General features: G+C 50.2%; 1 protein-coding gene across 9 annotated transcripts in view; it reads right to left on the bottom strand.

Moving 5' to 3' along the window:
* ZNF536 (zinc finger protein 536) overlaps positions 1-23,618 on the bottom strand; it is a 424,829-nt gene that overhangs the window by 131,846 nt on the left and 269,365 nt on the right. For 7 of the 9 annotated variants that reach the window (XM_059152136.1, XM_059152135.1, XM_059152143.1 and 4 more), the window contains 2 exons: positions 20,357-20,410; positions 11,536-13,122 (listed from right to left, as the gene is read on the bottom strand). In XM_059152136.1, coding sequence (XP_059008119.1) covers positions 11,536-13,122; positions 20,357-20,410 — 1,641 coding nt within the window. Of the gene's footprint in view, positions 1-2,739; positions 3,643-11,535; positions 13,123-20,356; positions 20,411-23,618 lie in introns of those variants that run through there. The other 2 variants (XM_059152145.1, XM_059152144.1) reach the window with 2 other exon arrangements.

Below are 23,618 nucleotides of genomic sequence, written 5' to 3'. Positions count from 1 at the left end.
ATGAAACCGCTTTGCCCAGCTCCCCAACTTTCACCTTGAAAATGCGCACTGTTTGCTCAAGAGGCAGAATCCACTCCTGCGGAGACAAGGCTGACTGTGTGCGGGGGGCATGCTTCGGAATGTAATTCAATCATCATGACATCTCCGAGAAAGGGCGACTCTACAGGAGCAAAAAGCATCTTCCGAAGTTTGGGGTCCTCCCCCGCCCCGAGAATATCTGAATTTCATCAAAGCAAACATTTTTCCCAACCTGTGTTGATGAAGCAGGGGTCAGGGCCCTTTGTCCTACCATAAGCTGCAGAGCACCTTTCCTTTCCTGGGGCACCCCCACCCTGAGCCGGTTACCTCCTTCAAAGTCCAGTATCACTTCCCAGGGTTGGGGGGGAGAGGGGGCGGCGGCGAGGGTCTCCTGTCCACCTCAGATCAGTGGGCCGGCCCTGCCTGGGGAGGATCAAAGGCAGATCCTGTAGGTGATGCTTGTGTCTGCCCCTCACTGGGGTCCAAACAGTTGGCGTTTGTTATCATCCCGTGTAGGGATGTGGGGTGACAGAGGAAAGAGCACGCAGCCCCCCCCCCCCCACAGTGCTCTGAAGTGAAGTCAGCTGGTACCTAAGGCCTGAATTCCCCCCCCCCCCCAGCTCCCTCACAGCACACAGCACGCTTGATGCTGGATGGGCTGGAAGGGAGTTCTACCCCCAGGCAGGAAGGAGGGGGAGGTGGGAAGCAGGGGTGCTGTGAAATGAGAGATGGGAGGGGGCTGGGACTCATTCATCAAAGTGGAAGGATGAGAATCCACAAAGGTCCCCTCTATGCTGGAGAAGTCACTGGGGAGAGAGTCGGGAAAGACCCCTGCCTTAGAGCCAGAGATGGGTAGACACCCCATTAGGGAATGGGTCCAGGGAGGGAGAAAAGACGGCAGACGCGGGGATGAGCAGCCCGAGGAGCCCTCCCACTGTCAGCATGACCACCTGTCCCCTTCCGCGGGACGTCCTCTGTACCCGAGGCCACCGGCCACTCCCTGGGCCCCTGAGTCCCTGCTGGCTGGGCAACCCGGGGCTGCGGGGTCAGCAAGGCGTCCCGGAGGAGCATGCAGAGTGACTGTTAACGGTGCACGATGCCCAGGGCAACGTGCTCAGCCCTGAGTGGAGGCACGGAGACCCAGCAGCCTTCCACAGAGCCCCCCTCCTCCCACCCGGGTCCCCAGGCCTGAGGCACTGGTCCAGAGAGGCCCCAGGGGTGCCCCCTGCCCACACAGAGTGGATGGTGGGGAACCCCATTCTGGGAGCTGCACCTGTGATTTCTGAAACCAGGAGGGAACACAGCACCTCCTCGCCGAGAGGCAGCATGCCACCGCGCGGTGACACAGGCCTCCTGGAGCCCTCAGGAGGCAAGAACCCAGGGAAAAGCCTGGGGGAGGGGAGCGTTGAAAATAAAGACAACGTCTTCCTGGAGTCCTTCTTTCTGTCAGGGCTTGGGTGGCCTCGTGGGCCTGGGCAGTGTGGCTGTGATCACCTGGCTTTCCCTTGGCCGGGCATTTTGGGATTCCTCCCCGCTTGTCAACCAGAACCCTCAGTGTGCATCCTCTGTTCCCCCAGACCCTAGTCAGAAGGCAGCAGTGGGCACAGGGAGCTGCCAAACTTCTTCGAGATCTATGGTTTTCCTGTGGGCTTTCGTCATGGATCCAAAGACTCAGAATCTCTCCCCTCTCTCCTCTCCTCTTCTCCTAAATGAGAGACTGTACTATGGCCTTTGGGTAGGGAAATGGTTTGAAGAGTTTGCAGGAGACGTCCTGGAAGGGAATGTCCCCAGAGGTCAAGGTTTACGATTGTCCTATTGCAAAGCCCAGGGTTGTTCAGGGGGACAATCCTGGGCTTCTGTCCCCTCCCACAGGGGACACTTGATTTATAAGGGAGTGTGGGGATTCTGTCAGATGATGAGAACACCTTTTGCCCCCACGGGACCCACTGAATGGGGAGCCAGGGCGCGAAAGGAATTCCGAAGTTTCCCAAACAGCAGCAAGGCTTAGAGGCACTGCAGAAGTGGTGGGGGTCTGAGGTCCATTACGGACAAAACAAAACAAAAACAAAAACTAAGCAACAGAAACGGGGAAGCAAATTTAATCCTTCCTGTATCCCGCCCCTCCCACCGGGCGGGGGTGGGGGCACGGGCCGGACCAAAGCCTGCGGCAGCAAACAGAGGCCCAAGCAAAAAAAAATCTCCATTGATAAAAATCTCCCAACTACGATGATTCCGGGGACCTTCCCATCGAAAACTACCCTTCGCGGGATGTAAAGAAAATGGCGAGGCTGCACGGAAGCCGGGCATGGGCGGGCTCTTCCACACCTGGGACGGGGGATGGTAACCTGCCTCGGTTCCCCCTACGCATGGGGCCTGGGAGCAGTTGTGGGAGCTCGCTGCCCGGAGTCACTGGTACAGAGACTTGCCCATATGTGCCCCCGGCTCTGGCCCACCCACCGCGGCCCCTGCCCCAGACCAGGACGTGTCTGGACCCTGGCACGCTTAGGAGTTGGTACTTGCGAGGCCCATCTCAAGGTGGGCCGAAAAACGCAACTAACTACCCAGCAAAGAGCCCAGGGTCGGCGGGGGGTACGGAGTGGGCAGCCCCCTAGTATTCTCTGAATGTCCTCCTCAGGCTTCCATCAGGGAGGACAGCTCGGGGGAGGAGTTTGATGGGGGGAGCAGGAGTGGGGAAGGAATTCACATAATGACTCGAAAGTGTACTAATGTTTCACAGCTTTATTTTTATTAGCAATACCAAGATAAGTTATTGAAGCATTTTTAGTATTGGTTTACATTCCATTCATAAATGACCTAACTTGTAACTCAGCATACAGCACACTTATAGATAGAGTTCGACACGTATTCAGAAAGCTACAATTATTAGAACTTACATGCCTTCATTACCAGGAACGCCTTAATATAATCTTCTCATTACTTCCACAATACTCTAGTCCAAAGCACACGATAACCCAGCACCGGGCTCCGCATGTTTTGCTTTCCATCTCCACGTCTGAAGTTGTGCGTGCCCAGTCGCCGTTCACTGGAATGTTACTGTCCTCCGTTCCCGGTTAATAGGAAGGCCTGACACATATTAAACTAGCAATAGGACTGCTTAAATACTATGGAGAAAGATAACGACCGCACTTCTCTGTATTCTTCTAAAGTGTTACAAAATGCAAGTCAATTCGGACACAAGCTGTAATGCCAACGGGACCCGCCTCCAGAAGCTTGGCGAGCTGGTGTAGCAGACCCCACCCTGCCCCATCAGATTTTTCACAGGTGAAGGCACCTCCAGTGCACCAGCATCTGTCACTCAGGATTCGGGACTTTGAGGGAATTTCCTCGCTCATTCAAGTTACTAAGCCTTCGCGATCCGTGACTAATAAAGGAACATATGGGGCAGTATTTTTAGCCTTCCTGATTCTCTCCTAGATATACTGTAGGTCGGTGTGGCGTGCATTGGCGTACCTTTGCCAATAGTCATTAGTTATTCAACGCACATATGTGTATACATTCTTCTCTTGACTTTACACGATTAACAAGCTGCAGAGAGCCACCGAGGAGCACGAACAGACAAGGGCAAGTCCAGCTAGACCGACTAGAACAGGGGGTGTCACTTACCTGCAAGAAAACGTGCAGATTCGTTAAACAATCCAGAAACCATGGAGGCGAAAGGCCTTTGAAAGCAAGGACAGGGCCGCACTCCCTAATTGTTTAATGGAGTAATGACAATAAAGCAGTATTTATAAAATTTGGTCCTTCCGTCTCTGGCTAAAGCAAGAGTAGTCTACGTGATTAGAGCAGGTTGGCAATTAGGCGTAGAGGTGCTGTTGATCAGCGCTAAGTAATAGGAGATAATTACTACTTATTTGAAACCTGGGCTTTGCACACAACATCTGAATATAAAAAAGAAAGAACCGGATTCCTTCTGTAGCTAAGATGTGGCCTGTAACTACAGGCTGTGGGCGCCAACCGTCCCTGTGAGTCGGCAGCCGGAGTGGGGCAGAAACCAGGGATCCCTGCCCTCGGCATGAGACAGAGAGGGGGTCACGCTGTCGCTACGCCACATGGCGACGGCTATGCGGGAACAGAGACTTTGCACGTCCCCAGGGACATGGGTCTCTGTTCCGACAACCCTCTGGTCTCTCAGCTTTCTCTTCCTCCCTCCTGGTCTTAAGTCATTACTTGGGAGAAAAAAATGTGTGTGTATCTGTGTCTCTGCACATTTTTTTTTGTTGTTGTTTGTTTGTTTGTTTGTTTGTTGGGTTTTTTAAATTTTTGTTTTGTTTTTTAACCAAAGAGCTCAACCGCTGTCTTCTCTCACCCAGGCTTGGTCCTGGGCGGGAGGTATCGAGCCATCCAAAAAGAAAATGCACGTAGAAACCGAAGTGAAAGCTACCAGACTTTTCTCCTGCTTTGGAGGCACTGTCGATTCAGACAGTAGCTTTTGGAGCCAAAAATATGCAACAAAAGGAAAGGAACATAAACAAGGCTAAATGTCACCAGTGTTTGCCGACTTACAGACACCATCCATTTGTTTGTTCTGAAATGACGAGTGGACCATTTGGCAAATACAATGGTATTCACACAACAGTTCTGTCATCCTGCAGTGAGAACGACATCACGTCAGTGGCATTCCCATTTAATTTAAAAAGAGGGAAGGGGAGGAAGAGGAGAATGCCCAAAGAGTTGGGAGAGGTTGCCTCTTCATCAACACAGAGTCCACAGGAAGGCTCTGGAAGAGAGGACAGCCCGTCCCTCGGGAGATGGTTCCTTTGGGAGATCCCAGGAGATGGCCCCTCGGCTTTGTCCCAGTAGGGTCAAAGGGACGAGCTCTGTGGTGGGCTGTGAGGCAGCCAGCCGGAGCAGGGCTGGCAGGATGGGGTGGTGATCTGTATTAACTTAAAGGATCTGCCCTTGGACTCTAGCACAAGCCAAAGGGTCCTCCCAGCTGGGCTCTAACATCAGACCCTAGACACACACTGTTACTGGAACCAGGCTGGACTCTAGAAGTCAAAGAACAATCTGCCAATGATAAAGTCTGGCAAAGAAAAGGAATACAAAATTGTGCTTCAGTCAGAGCCTCTGCAAGCCAGTCCCTCCAAGGATCAGCTCATAAAGAAGACAAGAAGGAGAAATGATTGCACATCGGGCTTTCAATAAAGCACGGCAGCTCCGGAGGCAACAAGGCCCTACCGTAGACATGCCCTGGGTCTTCCAGGCTAACCGCCCTCCTTGGTGTTGATGGAACGTGGGCTCCCGTACATGTGATGGGTTTAGGTTTTGTGGTTCCCTTCCTGTGCCATTTTCCTAACTTAACCTCCTTTCTTCGTTAGAACCTGCTGGCTGCTGTCCACCCCTTCAATCTTAGAATCATCCACAAGACCAAAAATGTGCCAGATGCCCTGGGCTGTGCACCCACAGCCTGCACGTGGGTGTCCTCACACACACACACACGGGGAGTTCCATGCTGTTTCCACACGCTCCGGCCAAGGCCCCCTTGGACTTCCCTAACTGACCAACCACAGCCTTTAGCCATTTTTTGGTCAAACACCGAGCAGGAGGGACTTCACTTCCTACCTGAAACACTTGCCTTCTATCCAGAAGGCACAGAATTGGGTAGAGACAGAAATGGTAGGACCCCTATGACAGATGTCATCACAAAGTCCCCAGAACTGCCTTGAAAGCTGAATTTCCCACATACCAAGAAAAGCCATCCGTAACCTATCATGGCAGATGTGAGGAAGTAAAACATGCTCTAAAACCTTGATGGAAAGTAAGGTTGGTACTTGCTTAGTGCCAAAGGGACCGCTGCAACCAAAAGTCACTTGGACATTGGGACGTCTGGGTGGCGCCGTGGGTTAGGTATCTGACTCTCGGTTTCTTTTGGCCAGGGTTGTGATCTTAGGGTCGTGGGATCAAGCCCTGCATGGGGGAGGGGGGGTCCATACTCAGCATGGGGTCTGCTTGAGTTTCTCTCTCCCTCTCCCTCTGCCCCTCCCCTCTGTGCTCACTCTCTGTCTCTCTCTCAAATAACTAAATACATCTTTTAAAAAGGTCATCTGGACATTGGCACCATTCCCTTCCAACAACCCCACACGGACATTCACTCCCACTATAAAGCACCGACCCAACCGAGAACCATTTATCCAAGCTCCTTTACATCCATTGTTTGTTCATCCTTTCACTTCTGCCCACCAGAGAGAAAACTGAGGCTCCCAGAGGGCACGCTCATCTCTGAGCCAAGACAGAGCTCCTGCCTCTTCCTCCTCTGCTTACCCTGGCCGTGACTGGGAGGGGGGGGGACTCTGGAACTGCCATGAGCTGTGGAGGCATCTTCTCCTGCAAGTCTGAAGTGTGGTAGGCAGAGAGATGGCCTTCCAAGAACAGGCACACCGGGCCATCTGGGTCTAGAAGCCCCCTTTCCTGAGAAAGTCTCTTGTGTCTCTGGCTTTGCAGTCCTGGCCCTTCCCGGCACCATCTCCCTGGCCGGTGATGCCACGGCACACAGGATCCCACGTGTCCCCTCTAGGGATGACACAGAAAAAAGCATACCCTTCTTTACACTGGAACCAGTGACAGCCCGGGCAGGCTGACATGTGGGCCCAATCCAGCCCATTGTCTGCTTTACTAAATAAAGTTTTATTGGAACACAGCCACACCTATTTGTTTAATTATCATTTATGGCTCCTCCGACGCTGTGGGGCAGGGTCCAGTGGCTGTGACCGAGACCACACAGCCTGCAATCCTAGCTTATTTCCTCTCTGGCCCTGAAGAAAATAGTTGCCAACCCCTGCTTTAGACTGTGTAGCCGGTCAAGGGTGAATATTTTCAGACTGTCTATGCTGGAAATCAGTGCGGTTTTTGGAGGACCAAAGTAGCATTTTAAGAGCATTCCACTTGGATGCCCTGGTTCATTTGATCAGACGTCTTAGAATAGATGATATGAAGAGGTTTCATTGGACCCTGTGTTCTTTTTTTTTTTTTTTTTTTAAAGATTTTATTTATTTATCAGAGCGGGGTGGAGAGAGCGAGCACAGGAAGACAGAATGGCAGGCAGAGGCAGAGGGAGAAGCAGGCTCCCTGCCGAGCAAGGAGCCCGATGTGGGACTCGATCCCAGGACGCCGGGATCATGACCTGAGCTGAAGGCAGCTGCTTCACCAACTGAGCCACCCAGGTGTCCCCCCTGTGTTCTTTTTTAAAGGAGGGGTTCTAATTCTTTCATTGCTATGAAAGCCCAAGGAACCCTTGGTCTCAGGCATAATTTGGGTTAGGGAAGCCAGTTTCCCAGTTCCCTGCGAATAATAAATGGGGTCTACTAGGACCTTTGTTGCTAATGACTGTGCCTCCCACTAGCTTCCCCTGGGGCCTGGTGGCTGCCTTGGTCCAGAAGCTACTGTGCAAGGGCTCATGGCCGTGATAGGCATGCTGGTGGTGCCTCCTGGCTCAGCCTGGCTTCTCTGCGTGCCAATCATTCCAGAGCATCGAACGGCAAAGAGGGTCATGCCCTTTTCACTGCCTTTCTCTTTAAAGTTTCCTGTCAGCCTTATGCCTGGGCTCACTAAAAGACACAGGGCAAACTCTGCTTGCAAGACTCAACACACAATGACCCCCAGCCATCTGTCCCAGGTCTGAAAGGCAAAGAGTAAGGGTGATCTGGTTGCTTTCCAAATCCACAAAGTGGGGTGAGACATGCTCTGTACCCTTGCCATGCTCTGGAGCCAGCCCTCAGGTGCTGTGCAGACTGGCCTTTGTGCTGTCTGGGGGCACACAGACACCCGTGCCTCCCATGCTCTCTGACCTCCAAGCCGCTGGCTGACCCACCAGTTCATCAAAATTTCTCAGACTGGACAAAGCGATTGCCTGCCCTGTCCTATCAGTGGCTATGAGCGCTGCTCCGATCTGCCCTTACTCTCTAATTAAATACTCATGTGGCTCCTGTCCCATTACAGGACCAAGGTCAAATCTATTCCAACAAACCCGAGGGCACATCCAAGTTCTTTAATGGCACTCAATGACCTTGTATGTCATGTTCTTCAGTAGGGTAAAGAAATGCGGGCTATGCCTGGAGTCTAAAAGACACCTCAAGAAAGGGAAGCTTTAACTGGAGTGGGATTTTGCCAGATGAAATTGAGCCCCTAGCGGGATCTGAACCACTCTAGAAGTAACAGTGTATGTCCTCTAGCTTAATTCAAGATGACTCCTGCTTGGGATCTTCTGTGACACATTTCGGGGAGGTGAATGTTCTACTGTCTACGGAAGTACCTTTTAGAAAGTTCACCAATGGGCTCTGAACATTGGCATGTGCGACAAGGCTCTCCTGCTCAACGGGCTGGGGTGGCCCCTTTCTTCAACTCTCTCTTTGAAACGCACTGGCTAGGAATGGGCAGGTCTCACTGGCCAAGCACCCCAGATCCAGGATGCTAAGGAATGTTAAGACCAGAGTTTGAACAGTTAGGAAGCAGGCATGTAGAATTAGGGAAGCAGCGCCTAGAAGTAGGGCCACAACAGGAGTATTACCCACAGATTTCAGAGTTACACACCATCTCCTCCGACACACCAGCCTGGGTCAGAGCTGCTGTTGTGCTCTGTGGGGAGTCTACGTGATCCGAACAAGATTTTTTTTTTTTATACTGATGCTTCTTCAAACACTTTTATTATGCCCCATGAGAATAGAAACAGACAGACATGGGCTCCTCCTACAAGCCTGTTTCTAGGGGCATCAAAGTGGGGATTTGGGTTTGCTAACTAGATCAAATCAGACCCCAAACTCTCCTGAGATGAGAAATACCAGAATAATTCTTTGGTTTGGCCAAACCCAGCTTCTGGAGGAAACCAGATATCAAGCTGGTGGCTCCGTTCGGAAATCCACATCCACTTTGCATGGAGCGGAGAAGAAGGAAACAAAATCAGGAATATTTGATTCCTTGTGCCAATATCATTTCCAATCTTGCAAAGTCAAGCCAAGGGCGATTTGAAGTGATCAGCTATCATTTGTGCTCCTGGCAATGGTAGAAAGACAGTAAGCTGAACTGGGAGAAAAAAGCCCCAATTGCCCATTCTGAATCCAGTGGGATATCAGACCCCCCTCCCCCAACATCTTAGGAAGAATGAGTATGCTTGGCCCTCCTGGGCCCCAGGACACAGAGCAGCCCGTAAGAAAATAAGAAGAGGGTTTTGATTATGGCCACATATGGGAGTGGGGGAGTGAACACTGCACAGGGTCAGGCTAGTCCCAGAGGCAAGAGGATGGAGCCTTTGCCCGACCCGAAGCAAGCTCAAGAGCCAGGGAAAGGCCTCCCTTGCCTGCTCCCAAGCTCAAGCAAGACGATACAGAAGCAATGAGGTCCGAATGAAAGGCAGAACATGTGCTTGCTAAAAATAGGCAGTTTACGGCCAGAATCTGTTTTGGCATCTTCCCACGAGTGCAAAGGAGAGCAGGAGGCCTGGGCCCTGACTTGGACCCTGAGTAGGAGGAGGGCCTGGACCCTGATGCCTGGTTTTTGCCTGGCTGGACTGAGGGTCCTCATTCCCCTTTCCAGCAAGGGGCCACAACACGTACCCTAGGACCTGTTGCCCAATGGCTGAAAGGTTAACTAAGCAAAATTTTTTTGCATATACCCCAGAGCTGTCAGGGGAGAGTGGTAAGCTGCTTTTGGGAGGGGGAGAGACGTGTCTAAGGGGTTCAGAGGACCAGGCTCACTAGAACAGGCTCCCTGATGCTGCCTTCCCCTCCAACTTCCCCTGTGCTGAAGGACACCCGTGCAAGCTCCTCCAAGGCAGGCAAGCCTTCCTTCGGCATTGATAGGAAGATGGGAAAATTAATAGGGGTAATAGGAGCTCATTTCAATAAGAATGAGCTCAGGAACATGCCAGGTTTGGATCTTTTCTGATGCATGGATTCCTGGCAGGAACTGTGGTCCTACATAGGTATTTGAAAGAACTGAATCTAGACTTTAAAACAATCCCCAAACAACAATAAGAGAAGAAAAGTCACAAACTTAAAACAATGATGAAATTTAAAAAAAAAAAAAAGAAAGAAAAAAGGACTTACACACTGTTCCTCCAGGAAGAAAAGGGGAAAAACACTGGACTGACATAAAACCCTTTTCTCCTTCTTTTAAACACTGTTTTTAATTGCTTCAAAAGTAATGAATTGTATGTGGGTAAAAATAGAGCTGGGGTGCTGGTTAACGGGGCCTTGTGAATCATTCAGCATAAGGAACTGTCAATATTTTTTTGAGCTGTCAGAAATCCATTTAGTGATTTTTGACAATTCAAAAAATATATATTTCTGATTACTCGATCCAGTTCTTAGTGAATGAGGGAAGGAGAGGGGAAAAGAAATATACCAATATACCAATTTCAATTATGAACCAAGCCCAGCTTCCTGAATTCTGTGTTCTGTGCTCAAAGCGACATCAGAAGTCAGAGCGTAAGAAATACCCCCTTTCCTTTTCTTCCTTCTCTCCTTTCCTTTCCTTTCCTCAACAGGTGCAGTCAAGTCACAGACATCCATTTATAGATTAAACGTGGAACGGTCCCACAACCGTTTATCTCCAAGGGGGACATCTAGGGGCTGGCAATAATACACCGGGCTGCTATTCGGAGAAAGGCTTTCTGATACGGGTATCTGGGAGCCGAGAGAACGTCTTCGATCGTCCCTGCTCACCCCAACGTTCATTTGATCCAATTCTAGGCTTCACATTTATTATTACATTTTAAGATCTGGAATTACTTTGGGGTAACCGTATTCTTGAAGGAGGTAAAGAAGTGCCAATTTGCTAACAAGATCAGGCAGGCATAAGTCCAAGACACGTGGGATCACAACCCTGCTAGCCAGGGCTTTCACAATGCACATTTCTCGTCAGAACAACGGACAGACAGGTGAAGATACAGAGGGACAGAAGGCGATCATAGAAGGCCAACGTCACAGTAACTGCTGTTTGGAATGTCTAAAGATGAGTCACAAACACCCCAAAACAATCTCCCTGGTTGGAGAGAGGATCACTTTATTTCTACAGTGTGGTTAGTGTGATATGATTTTTTGTACCCTCTAAGTCGATACAAAGAAAAGCTTAAGGAAGCAGGTTTGGCTTAGCAAAGCAGGAAGCAACTGTCTTTCGCCGTCTTACGCAGAAGTTAAAAATACTGAAGGGTTTGCAAGTTACCGTGTCTTTCTGGTTTTGTTTTTAAAAATATTCTCCCCCTCGAGTTAGAGATTAAAAACAGGAACAGTTCGCACTGCGAGACCCCAACCCCCCTCCGCGCTTTCCGTACAGGCATTTCGGGTCACCGGGGTGGGAACCCGAACGCAAAAGCGGGCGTGCTAGAACTTCCAAAGGAAATCGACTCTCGTGATTGTCTACACTGTACATTACAGCATCGCTGGGGTGTTCTCGTGGTTAGTTCGAAATGTGCTAACGGAGGAGTCTACCTCATTTTTTAAAAATGCACAATTCAGCACTGATGTTTTGGGAAATGAACTAAAGGAAGAGGATTCTAAAACTTACCACACAAGTCTGGCCTCTTGATACATCCAGAATTTGCTGTGCTACTCGCAAGTCCGTTAAAGGCTGCTAAGCCATCAGAACTGTAGGCCCTGAGGACCGACAGCATGTTCATCGGCTTCTCCAGGCCCGGGGGGCCCCGCTCCGGCTTGGGCAGGCCCGCCGAGGGGTCCTGGGCTGGAAGCAGGCCCGGGCCGTGCCACTGCTTCTCGGGCGCCGGGGGCACCGGCGAGACCAGTCCCTGGACCGGCTGAGGGGCGCCCGCGGGCAGCAGGCTGTCGCCGCCGTCGCCGCCGCCGCCGCCACCACCACCGTCTTTGCCGAGGGCGGACTGGGGTTTGCTCATCATCTCCGGCTCCGTCTCCAGATCGTCTTCGTCGTTGTTCTCTCCCTTGGAGGAGTCCATGTCCTCCGAGGAGGCAATGTCGGAGAGGTCGTCGGTAGCGTTCTTGCTGGCGGTCTCGGGGATCAGGATCGGGGCGTCATCCTCCGTGTGGGCCTTCCCGTCGGGCTCCTGGGCTGGGCAGGAGCCGGAGGTGCCCGAGCCCACCAGGCCCGGGTAGACGCCAAACTGCTTGTAGAAGTCTGACGGGAAGTTGCAAAATGCAGGGTCCACCAGGCCAGGCCACGTGCCGCTCTTGGGCTCCCCCAGAGTCTCCTTGCCCGGCCCCGGGGCCGCCTTCTCTGAAGCAGCCTCTAGAGGCCCGATCAGGCCGGAGAGTGCCATCTCTTTGTTCGACTGTGCCGAGGGCAGGAGGGCCACCTTGCCCGCCTCCCGGGCCTGGTCTTTGCAGTTGACTGTCACCCCGACGGCGCTGTCTTTGCGCTTTGCCTTGCCCAGGTGGTTGGCCTGCAGGTGAAGGGCCATGAGCTCCATAGATGAGGTCGTGAACGCGCAGAACAAGCAGCCGTGCCACGCGATGCTGTCTTGCACGGTCACCGATGAGCCCGGCAGCGACGCAGCGTCCGGCCGCACCGACAAGTCCAGAGGCTCGTACTGGGATTTCTCCGACTTCCTGGGGACCGCCTTCGTGCCGGCTTTGTCCTCCCCGCCATCCGGCCCATGCACCTTCATGGACGGAGGGTCAGACGGGCCTTTGTCCTTCATGTCCTTTTCCTTCTTCAAGGAGCTTAGGACAAAGCTGTCCATGAAAGCTTGCAAGGACCCCTGGAAATTCACACCGTTGCTCACAATACTCTGGTAAGCTCTTCCGATTTCGGAGAAGTGGGCGCTTTTGGAAGGAAGGTCGGTGCCTTTCAGCGTGTCCGAAGGGGCCTCGGAAGTCATGCCGGCGGCCTGCCCCGAGTGATCTGTGGACGAGAGCACTCCTGCTGTCCACTGCTGGGAAGCAGGGCCACCTCTGAAGTCGATTCCAGGGAGACCCTTGAAGGCCCCCCTCAGGATGTCTGGCCTGATAAACAAAGCGGCTTTGTTGGACAGCTCGTCCCTGTGGTCTTGGTTTGGGGGCTGTCCAGACAGGGGCCCGGCTCCGTTCTGCCGCTCCCGGTGGTGCCGCTCTAAGTGGTATTTTAGGGACGCTGACTGGGTGCCCGCATAGTCACAGTGGGGACATTTGTAAGGTTTCTCACCTGCAAGAGTTCGGTATAAGGAGAGAGAGAGAGAGAGAGAGAGAGAGAAAAGTGTTTATCTCATTTTGGTGTGCCGAACAAGGCTAGAAGGATCAACATTTGTTCTTGGAAACAAAGCAGCTCAAACTAATAATTAGTTAGAGAACAACTGTTTTTTAATAGAAGAATAATTCGTACTCTTAAGCTTTTTTAATGATTTTGTACCATTTGGGACTATTCAGGAATGACATACTATCTACACACAATTAGCTATCTTTTTCTTTATCTAACATGTGAAAACGGCTGTAGATTTAAAAGCTATGATTATGAAAATTAAGCATAATAATTTCAACCACAGTGATCATTAAAAGTAGAAGTTTAAAAAGACAAAGTATGTAACAAATGGGTGGTTGCAATATTTTGTGTATACAATAGCTCTAAAATTTGTTTAAATTATACACATGGAAACCATTTTTAAACCTAAAAATTTTATGGCACTGTTACGCAAGACTGAAATGAATGATTTAAGTCTCGCTCTGCAGTAAATCATGGATATAATTAGCAAATGGCATACTGCACAAGTAATTTATCATTATTTGGAGGGCACCATTCCAGACGAGCTCAGATATCTGCAGACCTACTGCATTGTTTCTAAATAAAGAACTATAAATACCGATTCTATAAAATATTAATACCATTACCGTGCATTATGATTGCGGCATGTAAAGACATATAGTTAAGATAAAAAGCAGTCAATAAAACTTAAAAGAAAATGAGTAATAAAAAGGTACAAAATATATTTAGTTTCTGTATTTGAAATTAACATTATCTACTGGTCTTTGTAGTGCCTTAAATTTGTACTAATGGCAAACCTAACGCTCCGGTAGTAAAATGTGTAATTTACCTATAATAAGCGCTTTCTAGAGAATAAAAATAGCTTTAAAGAGTGTTTTAAAACATATAAGATCATTTTCATGAATTAAATATTTATTTAAATTCAACACCCAACTTCTATTGTTCTTGCCACCATGGAAAAGCTACCGTAATGGACAGCCGGGACCTGCCCGCGTTGTGGGCTAGAGGAAGGGGAGGAAAATAAAACAGATGTGGATTTAAATATATTCCAGGAATTTGTTTGCAATCCGGGGTCTTTTCTAGACTTTGGAACCGAAAAGCTCCCTGGGAGAAATGGGGCTGTGGCCATCCGTTAGCCGATTCCTGGCGGCGCCCTGTCGATCGCCACAATCACTCTCCCAGGAAACTCAGTGTCCCCCCAGCCCTTCCGCCATTGCTGGTGTAAACCAGACTGATGTAAAAAGCAACAGCAAATCGTCGGTGATCGGTGCCTCCCGAAAACATTTTACCGGGCCCCAGTGGAGTCTCCAAGGCACAGGGCATTTGGAGGTAACAGAGTTGAGAAGACGGGAGAAGGATTCCTGGGTACCGTAAATAAGAAGCCCACCAGCCCAGGTTCTGAGCAGGGGACTCCGCATCATCTCCAGATTTCGTGTTGTAATGTTGGAGAAGCCACATCTGCCTTTCCAAAATGGTGGCTCTGTGCGCCTCACTCCTGCAAGCTGGGGATGTATTTCTCTAAATGGAAAGATCCCAACTGCCTCTGGCTAGACCAATGACATGGATCGAGCAGAAGACTCTAGCCTTGTTGAGCTAAAGGCATCTATGGCCTCGGACACTGTTCTCCCACTTCTTGGGGTCAATCCCTGTGTTAGACTCAGATTCACCCCAGCCATGCTCTTTGAGCATCTCATCAGAGGCCATGGAACTCTTGGTGGGACAAGCGCTGTGGACAGGCTCTTCTGAGCTGACCTGGAAGTTCGGTGACCAAGTGGGAGCAGGAGGAGGTCCTGGAGCTGAGGGGGTAGTAGCTGGGCTTGTGCCAGGAGAGCCTAACCAGAGACTCAGAATTCTGCCTCCCCAGGTTAGTGGGAGCCTCGTGGAGGGCCCTGCACTGAGAACTGGCAGAGGTGAGGCCTGCAGGTACTGGGTGAGACTCAGGTTGCATTTCAGAAATGCACCTGGAAGTCATTAAAGTGCATCTGGCAAAGGGTTTGCCGAGAATGCACGGGTGTGCGTTAGCAGGAGCTACAGAGGGAGAGCATGGACTTCTGCCTTCAGGCCTCAGTGGGGTGAGGGGCGGGGACCACAGGGATGTCCAGGGATGTCCATTTCCAAAGGACACACACTTGCAACGTGTACCAGAGCAGTGGTTATCAAACTTGACCATGCATTAGAATCAATAGGAGACTTTAAGACCTTACTTATGGAACCCCATGCATGGTTCTGACCCTCGAGGTCTGGGGGAAGTGTCCCTGGGGATTCTGATGTGGGGTAAATAGTACATTTTGAAGAAGCCGAAGTGAAACTGCTGGGGAGCTTTAAAAGATGCTGATACCTGGTTCCACCTCTACCTCCAGAAATTCTGGGCTCACTGGCCGGGGATGAAGGCTGCGATTTGGGTCTCTCAAAGGCCCCCATGTGGGCTTCTGCAGATCCTGGATAGAGAAGCACTGCAGGGCTCCCCGGGTGGACACTGCGGGATGGCTTAGCAGGGAAGGTCGTCTGCTCTGGACCCTAGGAAGTGTTTGGAGTGTCTGCACTGGGGACCAGAGCCCCCACATGATTTTCCACTGCCCAGGGCACAGGATTCCTACCCTGGGACCTTTGCATCCTCAACCTATAATGTAGGATGGTGGTACTCCTTAAGACTTAGTACTCCCTAAGGCCCGTGTCAGCTCTAAAACCCACCTCAAGAGCAAAACTAAGTCTCCTGAATGGGGTCAGAGACCCATGTGTACACCCACATGCCCAGAAATGTGCGGATCCATTCACATACAATGGTTTCTTTGAAAAGATTTTATTTATTTATTTGAGAGAGAGAAAGAGCATGAGCAGGGGAAGAGATAATGGGAGAGGGAGAAGCAGGCTCCCCACTGAACAGGGAGCCTGACACAGGGCTTGATTCTAGGACCCCGAGATCTTGACCTGAGCTGAAGGCAGAGCTTAACCGGCTGAACGCCCCCACCCAGGTGTCCCGACACACAATGTTTTGACTGAATGAATGATGACCTTCCACTCCCCAAGTAGAGAGGGCGATTCAGTGAGGAACCAAAGAGATAAGGCCCCAGTTCCCATCGCTTTCAGCGGAGACAGATCATAGAGTTGCTAAAGCAAGTGGAGCTCATACACATACACACCACATACACCACACTCACATACATACATCACAATCCAACATGTGCACAGCATTCATACACACACACACCATACACCACACACATACCCACACACACACCACACACACTCATAGGCCACATGTGCACACTTCACATACAACATATGCACACACACACCACACATATACATTATCACACACAGACACGCACAGCACATACCCACCACACACTCATATATCATGTGTACATGGTACACACATATACCACACACATATCACACATGCACACTATACACACAACACATGCACACACACTATACACACAATGCACACACATATACGTACACACTCACACACATACATATCACACACTCATACACCACACATGTACACTACACACACATACCACACATCCATCACACGTGCACACCACATGCACAAATACATACCACACACACACACACACACACACCACATACATAACTCACACAGCACAAGGAGATAAATTTCGGTTCAACCCACTGCTCTTTTAAAGTTCAGAATAGGGGAGTCTGGGTGGCTTAGTCGGTTAAACGTCTGATTCCTGATTTCAGCTCAGGTCGTGATCTCAGGGTTGTGAGATCGAACCCCGCATCACGCTGCGTGCTCAGCGGGGAGTCTGCTGGAGATTTTTCTCTCCCTCGGCCCCTCCACCCACCCTACGCTTGAGCTCTCTCTCTCTCAAATAAATAAATCTTTAAAAAATACAATGATGTTCGGAATAGGCTTTGGCCTCCACTGTTCCAGGGAAAACAGGCCATAGCTGAGAAAAAGGAAGAGCTCATTCTTAGCATCGGTGTCCCCAAGCATCCAGGCCCTGCTAGACGAGGAGCTATTTAGTGAGTTTTCAAGGGTTATTTTGGCTGCACGTGACACACACAGGCTCTAGAAAACCCTCCACTGGCCTTTCTGTACCTCCCGCTCACACCAACGGAAGGACCCTTCTGCACGGTTCCAACTCCTGCCTCGCTCCCTAAGGCTGTGTCTGGGTGATGCTTCCTAGCACCCCAATTCCCAGAGAAGTGCTCCAGAGCAAAGTTCTAGGGGACAAATCCACCCCTTTGGATTTTTATGTTAAAAATAAAAACCCAAATCCTCGCTATTATTTTCTTTATAATCCTGAAGCGACACCCACTACGGCCCTCACCTTGAAAGCCTCCATCCCTCACCTTCCCGGGCTTCGTCCCTGAGAGGGCAGAGGGGATGACAGAGGGTTCAGCCCACAACCAGCAGCCCCCTGTGGCTATGTTCCTGGCCAGGCAAACCCCGGCAAGGAGTCATCCGGGACGGGCGTCTTCTGGACAAGCCCAGGCAGCCCGAGGGGCTCGCCGTCCACGGGAAACCTCCTGCCTGTGACCCAGACAGGACTCCCTGCAAGGGCACATTTCAGAGTACTGGGGGGTGGAGGGGGCAAACCCCTAACACCAGCCTGGACTAGGTGGGGAGAAACCCGTCAGCGCCGTTAGCAGGCTTTGAGGGGGGTCAAGCTCTTCTCTCAGGTTTGGTGACCGACAGCTGCCCAATCTCCCGGTGCTGAGAGAGGCTTCGTAGTCCGGGTCTCCGTGGCCGGCCACGTGCTTCGACCCCAGCGTGCTGGGCAAACTCGAATGAAGCCCCAGGCTTCTGGCAAGGGATGAGTCAGGGGGCCACCCAGCATTCCCCACACAGCCCCGTGGCACAGGCAGACCCAGACCCTGCCAGCAGTTCCATCTAGATGAATGATGGGCCACTTAGGCCACATAGTGGCCCAAATCTACCCAGAGGATCCTTGAGACTGCCCTAAGCTTTGTAGGGGGTCATGAGTTCTCCAGCTGCCTCATGATGTTCAGGATCCGCTGTGATTTCATCTGCCTGTGGCTGGAACCAGACACTGGGGTGTCTTCAGAGACAGGCCGATCACAGGGACATGCAGAACAGCAGGGAAGGGGTAGGTGGCTGTCCTAGAGGGCAACCGCCACCGGCACCAAGCAGCTGGGAACATGAGAACCTCTGCCATCTGCTAAGAAAAGCCCCACACCCAGATTTCTACGTGCAATATCCTGGTTTTTCAATGGTGGCACCTGCTTTAAAACCTCAAACATCGCCAAGGGCCCCAGCACTGTCGTCTACAGTCCAGGTCCGCACAGGGCAGCCCGTTGGAAGACCGGATCAGGGAAAAGGATGCCCAGTACTGAGCGATTCGCCTACTGGGGAAAGCAGGTGGACACCAGTGGCCTTCTCTGGGGGAACCTCTTGCAAAATTTTAAAGGAGTAAGATATGGGCACAAACAGTACATTTCTAGAAAAGAGAGGGTTGTTCAAAAAGGCCTACTGAACTAAAAAAAAAAAAAACCCATCGGTTCATCATTCCAACAGACTAATGAATTACTGGAAACATCTCACATTAAAGCTGTTACCCACAGACACATGGCACAAGATGTATATTCAACTTCGGGATAACATTGATAACTTCTTCGGGTCTCTGTACCATAAATTTTTAGAAACATATGACCGAGGGGTTTAATTAGTTCATTGTACCTATTTTTACATGAGCATGTCTTTCATCACACTGAGCCTCTACATTGCACTCGACGAGCCCAAGGAACCTTCACCATTTCGGGGGAAGTTAGTTTGGCCCTCGTTTGAATGGGGCGAACCCCCAAGAGCACCTCTCCGAAAAGAGCGGGCGGACTCACACTACCCTTCTCGCAAATCCCTTCGGGGAGCTCTTAAGGAGGGCTTCTCGCTTCTAACATGTGTATGCGCTAAATCTCTAAAAGTGTTTTAACTTTTAAGTCGAGTAACCGAATATTTCCCCGTATTTGCATCCTCTATTTGATATTTATTTAGTCTTTCTACATGTCTTTACTTAGTTAATACCAGGAGAGATAAATACGGTGGTGCCTTCTCAGCAGAGCTTCAGTACATTAATATAAATTGTACACTAATTCCCCCAAAGCATATATATGTTGTAAACCTGAAGACTTTTCACACAGCTGCTTATTGCTAAACAGTGCCTTGTCCAGAAGGGGACAATCTGTGTCTCTAATTGCTGTCACTGAAGCCGAGATTCATTATGTGACTTTCCCATTAAAATGTGAGCATTAATTTGTATAATGAAATATCACCCACTGCAGTGTTCATTAGCCATGCCCTACTGTATACGGCACATTGTTAGCTACCTAGAAACTGTAGTTAATTTCACTAATGGATATTTCCCTACTTAGTGTTTGGTAGGAAATTTATACTGTAACATTACCTCTTAAACTTTTAAGGAAATTTAAATTCAATCAATTATTTTCAACAAAAGTTTGGGATGTCATTAAGGCAGGAACAGCAAGGTTGGGGGACCGCGGAGAAGTAAAATGGGCTTTTCATTCATCTTAGAAATGAAAAAAAAAAAGGTAGAATTTTAATTCAAAACAAAAAGGGGGGAAAAAAGAATTATTTGGGGGGCAAGCAGATCTTTTTTTTTCCCCCCGTCATTATTCAGGTGACTGTCCCTCACTAATGACAACAACACATGCTCTCCTTTTAGGAAAAAAAAAAAAAGAGGGGAAAGCCCCCATTTCAGCCAATCTATTTTTGAATATTTATTCAGTGTCCTTTCATGACCATTTAAAATAGCCTGGTTAACTTAAGCCAGGAGAGGAAACAGAGAAGCATTAAAGGTAAGGGATGTGGACATCAGGGGTTAGGCACCTGGGTTAGGCCCACGGAACTCACATTTCCACCCACATCTAGAGACCAGTTGGCCCTTGGGAAGCTCTCTGAAGATGAAAGATAGTTTCCAAATCGGCATGCAGTGGTCATTTATCGTCTTCTGACACGGCAAGTCATTCCACGCCACCCTCCACACTTCCAGGTGCCACAGTGGCCGCTTCCCTGCCTCACTGCCTCCCTAACCTCTGTGTGCTGATGGGGAAACTGAGGCACGTGGGGTCAAGGAGGCCTGGCCGCAGGCCAGTCTGAGTTAGGGGTAAAGGAGGAGCTGGGGTGTACAGTACTTCCCTTTTACATCGCCGGGAGGCTGCGTCAACACACCTTGTGGGTACAAGTCACTTCCTTTCCTCCCGCTGGTTATGGTGTGGACACACACTGTCAAAGAAATGTTGCATTAATTCCCTAAAACAGGCCCAAAAATCCACCCAGAAAAGTAAAAAAAAAAAAAAAAAAAAAATCAATACAGCACAGCCATAAGGAGACAGATCTGGATTGCACCCTGCAGTCAATGCTAGGAGACTTGGAGTGGGTCACTTCCCATATCTGGGTGGCCCCTGGTCACCGGGTTGCTGTGAGGGTTGAGGAGGGAAATCACGTGCAGGGCTCGGCACAGTGCTGGCCACTGTTAATACTATTGTTCTTATTACCCTGTCCCTATTGGCCGCATTTTCCTGTGACCAGCTGGTAGCTACCATACTGTGTAGACACAGCCTCCGTCAGGAGGCAGGATGATCCCGGCCCCCGCCCCCAGCTGGGCACACATGCCTTGGAGGGTCCTGCAGGACATAAGGGTGGTCCTTCCCTGGGAATAAGCATGCACTCAAGAGCCAATGAGGGCACCCCATCCAGTGTCCCCTTCACTGAGACGCCCTCCCGGCGCGGGTGAACAGAGCTGGGCGTGCCCACCGGCCCACCCTGCCCACGGCTGAGAGCCCTTGAAAACCACCTCTGGCTTCCCTGCACAAATCCATTTTCATAAAGAGGTTCTCAACTCCGGGCTGGACCAATACATGTAACACATCAAAACCAGATTAATAAACCACTCGCATAATTTGAGAGGGGGAAAAAAAACTAATGAGATTTATTTTTAATTAGTCCCTGAACTTTCGTGCCTCCAAGTTTTCATGAGTGAGGTTCCTTATTACATTTCTCTACAGTGGTCATTCCGGAGATGACAGGGAGCCTCCTAAGGAAGCTGACGCACAGGGGAGCCGTCGGAGGGGACCCAGCCTGGGGTCCCGCGGCCAGCATGTGGGGTGACACACATCTGGGGCTCGTGTGGGGGACACACCCCCCTCCAGCCTTTCAGAGACCGACGAATCAGCACATGCCTACCTCCTGTACGCACACTGGACACGCGGGGCTCTGGTGGTCTCCCTGAGATGGAGCCGGAGGAGGGGGCAGGGAGGGAAAGAAGGAAGTGCATTTTCAGGCAGCCCATCGTGAAATGACAGCCCAGCCTCGGTCGGCGGCCACCTAGGAGACATCCCTGCCTCCTGTAGCTCATCAGGATTAAACGCTTGCTGCTGTACACCCATGATGGTTAATTTTGTGTGTCCACTGGTCATGTGCACCCAGACATTTGTTCGCACGTTACTCTGGGTGTGTTTGGGAGGATGTTTCCAAATGAGATGAGCTATCTGAATGGGCTGACAGAGTAAAGCAGAATGCCCTCGCCAGCGTGTATGTATATGGGGCGGGGGAGCGGGGGAGCTCATCCAGTCCATTGGAGGCCCCAACAGAACAAAAGGCTGAGTAAGGGAGAATTCACTCTCTCGCTTGGCCTGTCTTCCAGCTGGGACTGCCACCTTCACTTGCCTGTGGACTTGGCCTTGGACTGGAACTTTCCCCACTGATTCCCTTGGGTCTGCCAGCTTGTCTTGCCGAATGCCAATCCTAGGATGTCTCAGCTTCCCGTAACTGACTGAGCCAATGCTTTACAATAAATCCCTTTACATACATACATATATATATGTGTATGTATATGTATACACTATTTTAAAAAATATAAAATACATAAATATTTATATATACATATATATAACCTATTATTTGATTATCTATAATATATATTACATATACATAAGACATATTGTACATTATATATACCATTTCTCTAGAGAGCCCTGACACCATTTCCTTTCTGAGCCTGTGCTGACGGGCTCTGAATTCAAATCACCGGCGTGGACACCAGAAGACCAATGACACACATCCAGTGATCGGATCTTAATTAGCCCCAGAGACTGTGAGAAATGGGAAAGCAGCTCAGCCTCCCCTGGGTAGGCAGGAATCAGCATCGGTCCCGCCAGAGCCAGGGTGGGGTGGCCTCTGGAATGTGAGACCCCGGAGTCCTCCGCGTGCCTCCGCCCAGCCCACATGGATCTGGCTGCGGCTCAGGGGCCGGCAGAAGCGGTCTAGCTCCTGTAGGCTCTCCCGAGCCCCCAGGTGTTCAAGGCAACCTGACGGGGCATCTACTCAGCACCTCCCTAATACACAGGTGTCGGGAGGAGGAGGGCAGTAATTGAGTGAGTGTGTAGTAGAGTTAAAAAAGGAAAGCGGTTTTTACCCGTGGCTGTTATATGATTGAGACGGCTCATAAAGATGGAGCAGAACGGGAAAACACGGTGAATGTACCACCTCATCTCCCGACCAATTAAAACATATTTATTACACACTGGATTTTTAAATGTGCTCGTATAGGTCCATTATGGAAAAACTTCAGAAGATGGTATTTTGGAAAACACGGATTCGGTTTCATAGGCGGCTGCCCGCTGGCCATGTCGCTTCGGAATCCAAGAACACGAAGAGAAAGGGGCGAGGCGGCATAGGACGCCCCCGCAATCGGAGACCAGGGTCCCCTGGTTCGTTAACAAATAGCTTGATTTTGATTTTTAATTGCTCGTGTAATCTACACTTCAACATTGTCGTAATGGATGTTTATTTTAGTGATTTAGAACATGTAACACTTTCTGCTCTATTCAAATGCACGAGTATAAGCATTTTCTAACTTCTTTGTTCTTTGATAAAAAGGAAATTGATCTTTATCTGGTTACCATTCTGCCTTTTAAACACAGCAAATGCTGTTTCTGAGGGGGGCTGGCGGTGTGATGTTTCCATGGCTTCTGTCATTTTCTCCCTTATTCTGGGAAGTTTCCGGAATGCCTCTGTCCACAGCCCTGTCTTGCTTCTCTCAGCGTCTCCAAAGACTATGGTCACATACCTCAGAAGTTTGTGAAGCAGAGGAAGTGGAAATTTGGAGGGGAAATAACCTTTATCAGGCTTTCAAGCTTCAAAAAGCAGTATCCATTTGCATCCACCCGTGTTCAGTGGGATTCCAGCCAGGTTTGGTCCTGCTTTACTGGAAATATTCTGCAGAGTATCTACCATTGCTGATGGGCCAGCTGATGAGAGTCGGGTCCCACAGGGTCAGCAAAACTCCTGGTTGGGAGGCACTGCCTTTTCTTTCCTAACCCACACTGCCTGGGAGGGCAGACTCTGCTGCGGTGAGCCACCAGCCACACGGTAAGCTTGACCTAGGGTCCTGGGTCTACAGCTAATAAAAGGACAGTACACAGGACATGCC

Source organism: Mustela lutreola, chromosome 16 (genome assembly GCF_030435805.1).
Source record: "Mustela lutreola isolate mMusLut2 chromosome 16, mMusLut2.pri, whole genome shotgun sequence".
Classification (NCBI taxonomy): Eukaryota; Metazoa; Chordata; class Mammalia; order Carnivora; family Mustelidae; genus Mustela; species Mustela lutreola.
This window is presented reverse-complemented; position numbering and strand designations above follow the sequence as displayed.